Genomic DNA, 13,200 nt, shown 5'->3' with positions numbered 1-13,200 from the left:
TGGCAAGAATATGTAGCTTATGATAATTAGTTTCTGTGATATTCTGTTACACTGCATGTCAGTGAAATGAACACAAGTGAATGAGCTGGTGGCATGGTATGACAAGAGACCCCAGCAAATAGATAATACTGAACTATTTAGGTTCAATACACAAAACATTACCTATCTACACATACGTATGATATGGGTCAAAGAAAAACATAACTAAATAATTTGCTGATGTATGTGTGTGTGTGTGTGTGTGTGTGTGTGTGTGTGTGTGTGTGTGTGTGTGAATTTTTTATTCAGACTTTCAAATACTGAACTGAACACAGATCTTCGGTTTTCCTGTTCTGTACCTTATTTATTTTAATGGACTCTATAAACTTAAGGCACAAATAAGTGTCACATATATCAAATTCTACAGACCCATGTCAAATTGCTTTCTTCTTACACAGCACTATAACTTTGCTTGAAGCACCATATTCTTATGAAATGATGAAAATTCCTAAATCAGATAAATTAATGAAATATTTAACACTGCAAAACAATTTTTTACATGAGAACACTAGCCACTCAAATATTTTTCCTATGTGTATAAAACTTAAGCCTATTGTCACAGTAGACTTAAAGTTGCAGTTCTTCTGTCATGTGTCCATTACTACAGAAACAAATTAATTCATTTCAAGTCTACCTCAAACAAACTGGAATTTGTCCTTCAAATAAAACAAGTCTCTGAGGCAAGCAATTTTATTTCACACATTTTTAAATGCAGGCACGTGTTCCCGAAAAAATAATAGATATATCTCTTTCTCTCAAAGAATACTTTAATACAGCCAAGGGCTTGTCTTAAATTAAAGCAAAACCATGAAATACGTTATATTTTTTTCCTTTTGTAGCAATGTACACAATCTGAAGTAATGCACTGAACACATCAGAAGAATGATGGGAAATGCTCAACCTGTCATGCAGACTAGAATGAGGCAGCAAAACTCAGTTACTGTTGTTGACAGTGCAACATTACCCATCAATTATGTTTAGTAATTGAAACTGATTGCACTAAAACCAACTTCGACCAAACAAAACGTGTAATCCTGAACCAAAATGCTCAACTATGCACAAAATACCAAATAATGTGACAGTGATTGGCTCTGGGATTGATGCAGTATTTTAAGAAATTTACTTGTACAATTCAGAACAGGCATATACTTCACCTTCATTTCGTATTGTCTTTAAAATTTATAGTTATAAAATAAGTAACAAAACATATAGAAACAACAGAAGTTATATGGAAGGCAACAAAAGTGCAGTTCATAATATTGACTTCCTGTACAAGAATACTATTTTAATGATACCCACTTCATTGCAGTCCAGAAACACTCTTTGGCACTAATTGGGTCATAAGACACTTCATAATTTGTCATTTTTAAAGGCCTTCACAGTAATTCCATGAATGGCAGATTGTTTAGGCTTATTTTACACTAGATGCCTTTTAAATCACATACATTCACTTTTTTTGCTTTCATATACAATTGCTCAACTGCACAAAAAGAGCAGCACTTTGGTTACAACACTCAACAAAACTGAGACATTCATCATTAAGTACACTGATCATACAGATTCAGCTACAAATACATTTCTCTTGGGCAACATTCATGCAATAATTCATAAAAATATAAATATCAGTTCTTTTTATGAGATCTCTTCCAAAAAGAAGTGAAAGCACAGAGTTGGAAGGCAAGATGAAGGAGCTCACAATAAAATTACTGAAAGTATACAACCACAATAATAATAATAATAAAGATTCAATAAGAAACCAAGCCTGATAATCCTCAGTTACCAATAATATTCCAACGGTGAATGAGTATTTAGTAACAAGTAAAGGCATCTTCGACACTTCGTCAAATATTTAAATACAACAATGTCAGTTAGTCTTTTGCAGTCTGCTGAGATACGTGACTTATTTCGTATATTCTTTTTGATTTAAAGCACTATTCTAAACACACATAAAAAGAACAATCATTGCTTTTGACTCTGAGAAAAGATATCAGTGTCCAGCACTTTATATGTAGCAATGATTAAAATCTCGAGTATACAGAAATGGAAAAAAAAAAAAACCAAAAGGAATGTAAAAAAAAATAAAATAATACAGAGACTCCTCCTACAATGGTTCTGCACATTATTAACTGAATCCACAGTATTTATTGCTTATGTTAACAGTTCGCTGTTCCAAACATATGAAATACACTTGTCCCACAACATGCACTTAGAAAGTTCTTGTTAAACATTACCTATATAAAAATTAAATATAAACAAAAGCCTTAATTCAATTGTACACAAAATACTGTTTCTACAGTGTTCCACAAAAGTCTAAAACAAGCATCAACATCACAGTTTTTAAAATTAGGTGGATCAGTAGTATGTAAGAGTAAAGTTTTTTGTAATAATTTTTTCTTTGTTAGGCATCCACACACTTTGCATTCACTAGAGATTAGAAGAGTTGTACTAACACAAGTATCAAAAAGATTTCTCGATGTTTTATATTTCTCTTCTCTTAACTACAATATGTTTGAAACATGGCATTTGAACATTTAATACAATTGAATTCCATAACAAGTATTTTTTCAATTTTTCTTTTTTCTGTTTTTTTTCCAGACATAGCACTACGTTCTCATAACTCTTGTAGTGCTACTGGTTTTCATGATTTAACAAAGCAAAACATTCACACAAAACATTTTAAAAAGAAAGGAATACCTAATACTTTGTTAAAAATTAAAAATTTTTTCCTTCTGAAAAGACTCATACAAGTAACATTATAATATAATAGAAAAACCACCTACTCCCACATACACAATGTCTGCAGGGAAGACATGCATGTTAACTAAAATCAACAATTACATACATAAATAAAAAGAGAAAAAGGCATAATATATTCATCTTAAAGCTCCAATCTTCATCACAGTCATAAGTAATATTTATCTGACTAGGTGAGTGAACAGTCCATTTTAGTTACCTGTTCACAATGTTGTTTTCACATCATGTTAGGAATATTTCTTTTTATGTCACAACCAGCGTGTAAGTCACCATTAATGCTGAAACCCAGTTCAACATTTCTTTGTGCCATTTCACACATGAAAAACAAAAGCAGTCCATTAACAAAAGTTCATTTATTCTACGACTTCCCCTGTCCATTCAAAAAATGCTTACAATATCACGGGTTTTCTTCAGCTTCTCGTAAGAATCCTGGAATACTTGCTTCACTTTCTCAAATACGTCTCGATCATACACAGAGCGGGCAGTGTTGGTGAGATCAAACGGTTCTGCACAAAAATATTTTTAGGTTAACTACAAACATTCATTATCTTACATTACATATTATATAGTTTAAACAACATTTTTCTCTAAGGCTGAATTAGATTGAAGGGAATTTGCTACACAATCTTTTAATCACGTATTTCAGCTTCTAGTCAAATGGTATAATAACCGTTGCAACTATATAAACTCATCAAAGTAAAACTGAACAGGGCAGGAGAGGCAAGCCCCATTCGCTATAATAATTGAGGAAACTAATGTAATACATTTATATATTTTGTCTTACATCAAAAATGAATGTACCCAAAATTAATAACACTTAAAAAGAAAATACTTTAGTCAAAGATTGTGATATTGCCAGTTCGCTGTAGTAACAAACTAAAGCAATATTTGTTAAAACATTATTAGAAGCAATTCCTTTTTCAGCTGAATAGATAAGCTGGTTGTTCATTATAATGTTTCTGAGCATCTTTAGCATAAAATGGACAAGAAATAGAAAGTATTTTTAAGAGCTGTTTCATATGTGGCAATAAAACACTAATACAGATGGCTGAGCACGAACAAAAAATCTCTGAGTCAACTACTCTGTAATCAATGTAGTAAGGAGCTTTAACTCCCTATAGGACTTCAAAATACCCTCCACCACCACCCTGCACTGCTTCCTCCTCCTCCTCTTCCTCCTCATGAGATGTTCACTTATCAGTCATGTGGCCCAATGAGTCTCATACACAGTAAGCATCGCTAAGTACTAAGATATTTTGTTGCTGTAGAAGATGTCTCTCTCTCTTTCTCTCTCTCTCTCTCTCTCTCTCTCTCTCTCTCTCTGTGTGTGTGTGTGTGTGTGGTTTTTTTTTCCTCACTGACATGCCATTTCTTCAAAAGACTGAAACGACTGGTTAGAGGTACAGCACATTTTGCTGGTAACTACGTCACATGCCTCTCTGCCTCCTTTGTCAGTTCTTTCATACACCTTGATCCCCACATGCCGTGGGAACCAATGGAATGAGTATTCCTCCCTTGTCATGTTGAACAATCAGGTTCCTGCCAGTTATTCACGTCTTCCTTTTAACTGTGTGACTCGCTGTCTGCCTCAGGTGCTATCTAATACTGATTCCAGTGTGCAACGAGGCTGTACTTATGACTATGTTGTGCCAGGCACTCCGTCTGTAGCACTCGCTGCATCAGGCACTCTGTCTGTGGTATGTGCCGACCCAATAGCAGCGACTGTAGTGCCTTCTTTAAGCCAGGGCAGTTCCGACTGCTGTACGTGCACTTTGTTATTATCATCATTTGTCAATCTTCGAATGACGTCCAAGGCGTGCTAGGCATTTTATCTTCCGACTGTCATCATTTATGCCCATCTGTGATCTAAGGTGTTCTGTTACCTTGATGTGCCATGTCAGGTGTTCTGTCTAAGGTCCGTGCCCGCCAGGAATAGCTGCAGTGTTATTTTGAGGTCGCTGGTGTTCAAACTGCCACTTGAGAATCGGCAGAATGTCCTCAGGTATAGTGTTTTTTGTCTGTGATACCATTCCACGTGCCACCTTTATTACATGAACTGGGCAGTTTTCTCCAACTCCATCTTCATACTTGTGTCCCTGAGATCTTTTCAAAAACTGAATGCCGGATTTCAGGCAGAGCTCAGCTGGAAACTGGTGTCATAGTTAATGAGATTTTCCATGACCTTAATCTCAATAGATTCTGTGATAATGCTGTCCTAATAGCTCAATGTTTGTGTTAAGAGAGTTAGCATCATTATAGTTCATAGAATGACCAAGTTCTAAACAATGCTTGGCAATCACTGGCTTGGTTGCCTGTCTTATTCTGGTAAGCCTTTGGTGATCTTTCTACCTGATGTATGCCATACCACATTCACATGGTATGTGGTAAATGCTCGGTTTCCCCAGACCCAGGTCATCCTTCACACTCCTTAGCAGAGCCTTAATCTTTGGGGGGCAGGGGGGGGGGGGTGGAATGCACTTTTTATGTTATGTTTGAGGAGAATTCTGCTGATTTTGGCAGATATCAGCCTGACATAAGGCAAATATGCAACCTTTTTTGTTTCTTCTTGTACTTCTCGAGGAACCTCTGGCAGAGAAACAGGGCAAGGCTCTTTCTGATCTGAACATCTCAAAAAGATGTATCCATTTTTATAGAACAAAGATTGTAGGTGGTCTATCTCCATCGCCAAATTGTCAGGATCTGACAGAGTTTGCGCCCAGTGAATCAGAGTTCTGACTACACCATTTTTTTGTGTCAGATGGTGGCAGCTGCTGGCTTGCAGGTACAAGTTGGTGTCAGTGGGTTTGCAGTACACACTGTGACTGAAGGTACCATCTGCCTTCCTCTTAACTAGTACGTCTAAGAATTGGTTAGTACATCCTTCTCCAGTTCCATTGTGAAGCTAATGTTAGGGTGGCATGAGTTTACGTGGCAAAAGAAAACTTTGAGCTTTTCCCCCCATTGGTCCATAAAACAAAGGTGTCATCCATGTACCTAGAAAAGCATTTCGGCTGATATGGGGCCAATGTAAGTGCCTCCTCTTCAAAACTCTCCATAAAGAGATTGGCCACCACCAGTGAGAGAGGGCTGCCCATTGTAACCCCTTCCGTTTGCTCGTAAAACTGGCCACCATATAGGAAATACACTGAGGTCAATATGTGCCTGAATAAGTAACAAACAATGCACATTCTGTTGAGTATCAAGTGGCAATCTGAACACCAGCAGCCTGAAAATAACACTGCAGCCGCTACTGGTGGGCAAAGACCTCTGACAGAATGCCTGACACAGCATGCCGTGGTAACAAAATGTCCTATATCGCAGGAGGGCTTCAATGATGGCAATTTGAAGATAAAATATGTAACATGACTGACATAATTCAGATCATGATACAGCAAAGTTGGCTATGGAAAATAATCACAAAGTACACACACAGTGTTTGGAACTGCTGTGGCTAAAAGAAAGCAATACAGTTGTCGCTATTGGTCAGAATGTACCACGAACAGAGTGTCTGACGCAGCACAGACTGCTGACAGAGCACCTGGCATAACATAGGCATAAATGTCGGACTTGTTCCACACTGGAATCAGTATCAGACAGCACCTGCAGAAGACTGCAAGTCACGCAGTTGAAATATTGTGCAAGAAAGATGTGAATAACCGGCAGTAAGCTGATTGTTCAACATGACAATGCATTGCCGGGAAAGCCTGAAGAATTACATTAGTATTTCTCCCTTGTGGTTGGTAATGGAGAGTGGTGGCCTGGAAGTTCTGAACTATTTCATCTGTTTTGTATAATAGCCCACCAAGGCACACTGAATTAGAGCAGATACTTCTTTATTCTTGCCATCAATCTTCATCTCACCCAACATCATCGGTTCATACACACTTCTACACCAAAAGCTGTAAATTATGATGGAAGGCAGATCCATCAAGCATGATCAGGAAGAAATGAATGAAAATCCAGTACAATTACACTGCTTACATGCATCATCAGGTTACGAAACAATAAAAATACAATGCTCATTAAGAAAATTCTAAATATTTAAATTTTTTATTTGGCTTACAATATTTCTTTAGCTCCACAATTATAAAAACAATTTGGATATTGTTAATAAGCAAGGTGGAGTCTTACTCAAACTGTAGAAAATCTGTTGTCAACCCCAATGTTGGTCTGAATAGCACAGTGCTTTACTGGGTGTGGAGGTGGTATGTCCTTGCCTTCATATATACTAATAAGGAGAGGTCCCCAGCTGTGTGATTGACTTTTCGAAATCATTTCTACAGTGATGTTTGTTCAGGTCTACGGAATCACACCCTGCAGCCAGTCACACTGGTGGGCCCTCATTTGTGAGTAATAGACGGAAAAAGTTTTAGAATTTCGTGCAATGTTCTATAGATTTAAAAATGTTAGAAATTTACAGACTGGTTGCACAGAGTAATAGCTAAGGTACTGACACATCATTTGCTCCCATTTGGAATCCTTGTTCTAACTTCAATTTAATTCCTTCCATTTTGTCATCTCATATTTTCGTCCATGTTATTGCATTTATTATTTCTATTTCTCATTTTGCATGAATTTCAATTTTGGTTATAAACCTTGCTTCATTTAAATCACCATCCAGGTATTTTGCCCATATTGCAACAATAATTTATGTTTTAATTGTCTGTACGACAACTGCCATCCAAAAATTTGTACAGCTTGTAATAAAAAAAAAGTCTTGATATCACTGCACAGTCACATAAATTGGTTATTTCATCTCTTGTAACCAACAGATTGGCATTTTCAAATGTTTAAACAGTATGATAGATAAATTAAATCAACAAAGACTATAAGTGGAAAAAGAATGACAGAAAGAAAACAAAGGGCCACTGAAGTAGTTCAGACATTGATTAAAATGAAGTGACAAAAGAACACAAATAAAAGAAATTGCATGTAAACCAACTAACTGAATATAAATAATGATAAAAGTATTTTTGATAAAGATTAAAAAAATGAAAAGAAACTCAATGTACCTGACAAGATTCAAACCAAAAAACCTTTTGCAGGTAAGGTCAGTACCTTAACCATTATGCTATGTAACCCGTCTTAATTGTCACCATTTTTAAAACTATACAGCATCACACAAAATTCCAAAATTTTTTTTTCGCCGACTACTCACAAATGAGGGTCCATCAGGATGAATGGCTGCAGGGCGTGACTCCTTGGACCTTAACCTATATCACTGTATCGATTGTTTCAAAAAGTGGATCACACCACTTGAGATTACTCCTTGTAAGTCAGTTACTAGCTTAACTGCAGTTTGACATGGGCTATGAACTATGTTGCAACTCTGCATTTTTCACATTAAAAATCCTTGCCAGAGAGAGGTAAAAGAAGTAACAGGTGACAAAAATCCTAGGACTTTTGTATCGGTAGTCTGGCACGATCATTATATAATCAGACCACTGAGTTGTTTCTGTTCTCACATTAAGCATCACATTTGCCTATCTGTGGCCCACCTAGTATCTGACAGAGTAAGTCTGTTCAATGGTCAAAGAAAGGAAAGGGCACACTTTGGGACTGATGACAGATTTTCTAGGGTTGGGTAAGGCTCCACCCTGCTTATTAATGAAGTTCAAGTTGTTTTTGTAATTGCAGTGGTAAGAAAAGATCTATGTTAAATTACATTTTCAAAGAAATTTTTAAATGGAAGTAGCAGGCAACTAAACAACAGCCATTAACATTTAGTGACAGCTTTCTGAAAATGTTCTTCCATAAGAAGTTGCCTTTTAATGAAAAGAGGCTGCCAGTAAAATCTGCCTACGAGCTGGGAGTAGCCTCTTACTGATTGTACAAATTTCACGCAGACATACAACAATACTGTGCAGTCATGGAATTCATTGTTTTGGTTAGTTTATTGTCAATGGAAATTCATCTAAAGTTGGTGAAGGTTTATGTGGATCTGCTGCTTCATTTACAACAATTAAGCAATGGGCGGAGAAATTAATGAATAAGTGCCCAATATGGTATTGACAACTGGCAATTAAAAGTATAGGAAACTGTACGTTGTAAATAGAATCAGTACAATAGAGTTTATATGAAAAATAAATGTAATTAACGTTTGTTCAAGATGTGTGTAACTTTTATTGAATAACGATCGAAAGCAGAGATATAAACAAAAATCTCAGCAATTTGTGTGATTTTTCATAAGGATTCATCTGATTACATATGCCCATTTGTTACTGTTTATGAGACAGCAGTAGGTGAAAACTGCTCTATAAGAGTCTATTTCCTCCAACAGGAAGAATGACCAATGTTGTTTTTTCTTGAGACAAAGAGGGATTCTTCAGCACAAAGTGGATGAAGAAATACGTTACTAGAGGCTCAAATTAGAAAAAAAAAAAAAAATTTAATGGTGTTTTTCCAGGTTTTCTGCATTGTAGTTGTTTCCATTTTATGTATGAAATAAAAACAACAAATGAGAACAACACCTGAAAGAACACCCTCAACTAATCACACTAAGAAAACCTTAGAGATTGCAAGAAACGTACTGTCATTTGTGATTACTATCCATGTGTCCACAATTCTGCTCTAACTTGGAGGCAACTGAGGGATTTGAAGTGTGAACTATTTAACATTCCACCCTATTCACCTTATCCAACAGCTTCTAGCTTCCCATTATTCCCACATTTAAAGAAAATTGTGGCTGAGGAACATTTTGAATACAACGAATGCCGCCTTTTAACATCTGTATTTCAGTGACTGAGCATGAATTGCTAAACTGATATCAGAACACGTGTGGGCAACTCAAAATCTCAAGAAAGATTCTTATGAGTGTTGCTGCCAATACCAAACACATCAATATTGCAGTCTTCAGCCAGTACATTACTAGTTACCAAGTGTTCCATGTGAACCTGTTGCCATACTGGAAGGAGCATACGAGCTCCTAGTTCCAAGACCCCAGCCTGGGTTACAATGGTTCACTATTATCTCCAGCCTTCCCCTACACAGCTCATACACTACTGGCCATTAAAATTGCTGCACCAAGGCGAAATGCAGATGATAAATATATTATACTAGATATGTGATTACATTTTCATGCAATTTGGGTGCATAGATCCTGAGAAATTAGTACCCAGAACAACAACCTCTGGCCGTAATAACGGCCTTGATACGCCTGGGCATTGAGTCAAACAGAGTTTGGATGGCGTGTGCAGGTATAGCTGCCCATGCAGCTTCAACACGATACTACAGTTCATCAAGAGTAGTGACTGGCATATTGTGATGAGCCATTTGCTCGGCCACCATTGACCAGACGTTTTCAATTGATGAGAGATCTGGAGAATGTGCTGGCCAGGGCAGCAGTCAAACATTTTCTGTATCCAGAGAGGCCCATACAGGACCTGCAATTTTCGGCCGTGCATTCTCCTGCTGAAATGTAGGGTTTCGCAGGAATCGAATGAAGGGAAGAGCCACGGGTCGTAACACATTTGCAATGTAACGTCCACTGTTCAAAGTGCCGCGCGAACAAGAGGTGACCGAGACGTGTAACCAATGGCACCCCATAGCATCACGCTAGTATGGCGATGACGAATACATGCTTCCAATGTGCGTTCACCGCGATGTCGCCAAACACGGATGCAACCATCATGATGCTGTAAACAGAACCTGGATTCATGCGAAAAAATGACGTTTTGCCATTCGTGCACCCAGGTTTGTCGTTGAGTACACCATCGCAGGCGCTCTTGTCTGTGATGCAGCTTCAAGGGTAACCGCAGCCATGGTCTCCGAGCCGATAGTCCATGCTGCTACAAATGTCGTCGAACTGTTTGTGCAGATGGTTGTCGTCTTGCAAACATCGCCATCTGTTGACTCAGGGATCGAGACGTGGCTGCACGATCCGTTACAGCCATGCGGATAAGATGCCTGTCATCTCGACTGCTAGTGATACGAGGCCGTTGGGATCCAGCACGGCGTTCCTTATTATCCTCCTGAACCCACCGATTCCATATTCTGCTAACAGTCATTGGATTTTGACCAACGCGAGCAGCAATGTCGCGATACGATAAACCGCAGTCGCGATAGGCTACAATCCGACCTTTATCAAAGTCGGAAACGTGATGGTACGCATTTCTCCTCCTTACACGAGGCATCACAACAACATTTCACCAGGCAATGCCAGTCAACTGCTGTTTGTGTATGAGAAATCGGTTGGAAACTTTCCTCATGTCAGCATGTTGTAGGTGTCGCCACCGGCGCCAACCTTGTGTGAATGCTCAGACAAGCTAATCATTTGCATATCACAGCATCTTCTTCCTGTCGGTTAAATTTCGCGTCTTTAGCACATCATCTTCGTCTTTGTCGTGTAGCAATTTTAATGGCCAGTAGTGTAAAACAATGTTTACTTTGAGATGCATCTCAGGATCATAATGGCATCTCAACACGAACCCAATAGTGCTACATTCGATTCACACAGCCACCATCCATAGCATCATGTACTGCACACTGCTGCTGTTCCAACCTCATACTGACATTTCCTCTGGAGCTCAGATAAAAACAATCTGCAACAACACACACAAGCCAGATTGTTTACAACTGTACTTCCTGCAGTTAGTAAGATACCGTGTGGCACCAGCCTCAACACCGCGGCACAAACATACAGCAAACGGCACTGCCATCATGGCACTATCTTGCTTCCATGAGTCACAAGCCTCCCCTGGTATCCTTTTGCCAGGCAAGTATTTAGGTTGCCGCCTGACCACTCTGTAGTCACTTCATACTCGAGGCTTTACACCAACTGCGCATAGCATTTCCTCAATCAGAGTTTCTTCACCAAGTACACTATGCTCTACGCCAACCACATTTAGCAGATCCTCAATCACAGCTCTACTGCCAAGCACACGCTATGCTCCATGCATCCCCACCTAGCAGTCCACCATAGTCTACCATACTAAGCTGATCAAGGAGCACCTCCCAGCCAAACCAGTACTGAGTGCATTTTCTTGTCACTGCCTCACAGGACTGTCTCCAACTCTTACCTGAGATCACTGCCTAACATGACCTACCACTACAGACTTCGTCCACATAAGAACATTCCAGTGAAACATCAGTGATTGCCTGCTAGGACTGAACTGAGTAGTCTGTTCGAAGAAACTTATTATATTTTGTTTATTAGACCTAATAAAATTCCATTGTTATTGACTATCTGGAAACATCAACTGTAGTGTGTTGTTCCCCTCGATAATGAACACTACAGACTTAGGTTTGCTTGTCTCAATGCTATACTGAATACTATCAGTCACTTGCATTGCGTCACTGAAGTGGATTTAAGTCACAACATGGAAGCTGAACTGTTGTATTACCACCACCACCTCCTCCTCCTCTACATTTTCTTTATGATACTAGTATGTGAAATATTCTACATCACTAGAAAGTTGGTAAAAATACCCCACTAATTTGAGTTTCACTTCATTGTGAAAGGCTGAAATCCTCCCTGCCTCTCCGTCACAGCAGTAAACCACACTGCTCCGTTTTTGTCTTCCAGTTGCTCCTACTTCACATATTTCTTATGTCCAGTAAGCACCTCTAAACCTTTTTTATATAAAATGGGTAGTTCTGTAAAATGACCCAGCACCTTCGGCTGTACTTGTAGCAATTCATTCACAGTTTGTTTCATGAACAGTAACATTAAATTTGACTTCTGTGGAAAATATATCAGTTGACTTTGTTAGTACTGATCACTGGTCCAAACTGTTCCTCATGTTCTTTTGGTTCTGATTAAGAAGTCCCACAGCATTCCCGTGGAGAGGACGAGATATTTTGTTTATTCAAGCAGAACCCCATACCTCATTAAGTATAATACAACCGAGGCATTGCAAATGGCTCAAGTTGTCTGCAATCAATTGCTTTTGTTCATCAGTCATCCACCACACCACCAAACAGGGCAATTTAGTTCAGGGTCTCTACCCGTCTCATAATTTTGATCTTTAAGCCATACATTTTTCCACCACAGTGCTCCATAGTTGTCACTGAAGCAGGTACAGAGTGATGACTGGCATCTCTGATCAGTCACCTGCTAAGGCATCTTGAGTTTGTCAAACCCAAGAACTGAGGGAGTTTCTAAGTGTCACTATAAAGGGCACAAGGGACCTTACGAATGATACAAACAGCATACATTTACAAAAGGGGAAGCAGAGAAGAAATAAGAAAGATTTAAAACAGAGAAAAGTTCAAACAGGTACACTCTTTATCTTGTCCTACATTGAAATTGCTTTTCACTTCTTAAGGAATTGTTCTTACAAAAACCTGGGGGCCACTTACAGACATTATATGTGAAAAGTGGAGAATTTCACTGTAAAGCTATAGCATGAATTTATAATCACTGCAGGTTTGTTTAAAAACAAGATATTCGAATGGAATGGATATGTG

At 38.4% G+C, this 13,200-nt stretch overlaps 1 protein-coding gene across 2 annotated transcripts in view; it reads right to left on the bottom strand.

Annotated features, from left to right (window-relative positions):
* Positions 1–2,095: 2,095 nt before the first annotated feature.
* LOC126199329 (poly(A) RNA polymerase gld-2 homolog A-like) overlaps positions 2,096–13,200 on the bottom strand; it is a 162,759-nt gene continuing 151,654 nt past the window's right edge. Inside the window, exon 11 of one of the 2 annotated variants that reach the window (XM_049936174.1) lies at positions 2,096–3,299. In XM_049936174.1, the coding sequence (XP_049792131.1) occupies positions 3,172–3,299 (128 nt within the window). In that variant the 3' untranslated portion in view covers positions 2,096–3,171. The remainder of the gene's footprint in view (positions 3,300–13,200) is intronic. The other variant, XM_049936173.1, reaches the window with a different exon arrangement.

Source organism: Schistocerca nitens, chromosome 8 (assembly GCF_023898315.1).
Source record: "Schistocerca nitens isolate TAMUIC-IGC-003100 chromosome 8, iqSchNite1.1, whole genome shotgun sequence".
Classification (NCBI taxonomy): Eukaryota; Metazoa; Arthropoda; class Insecta; order Orthoptera; family Acrididae; genus Schistocerca; species Schistocerca nitens.
Note: the sequence above shows the minus strand (reverse complement) of the source record. Positions and strands in the feature narration are given on the sequence as shown.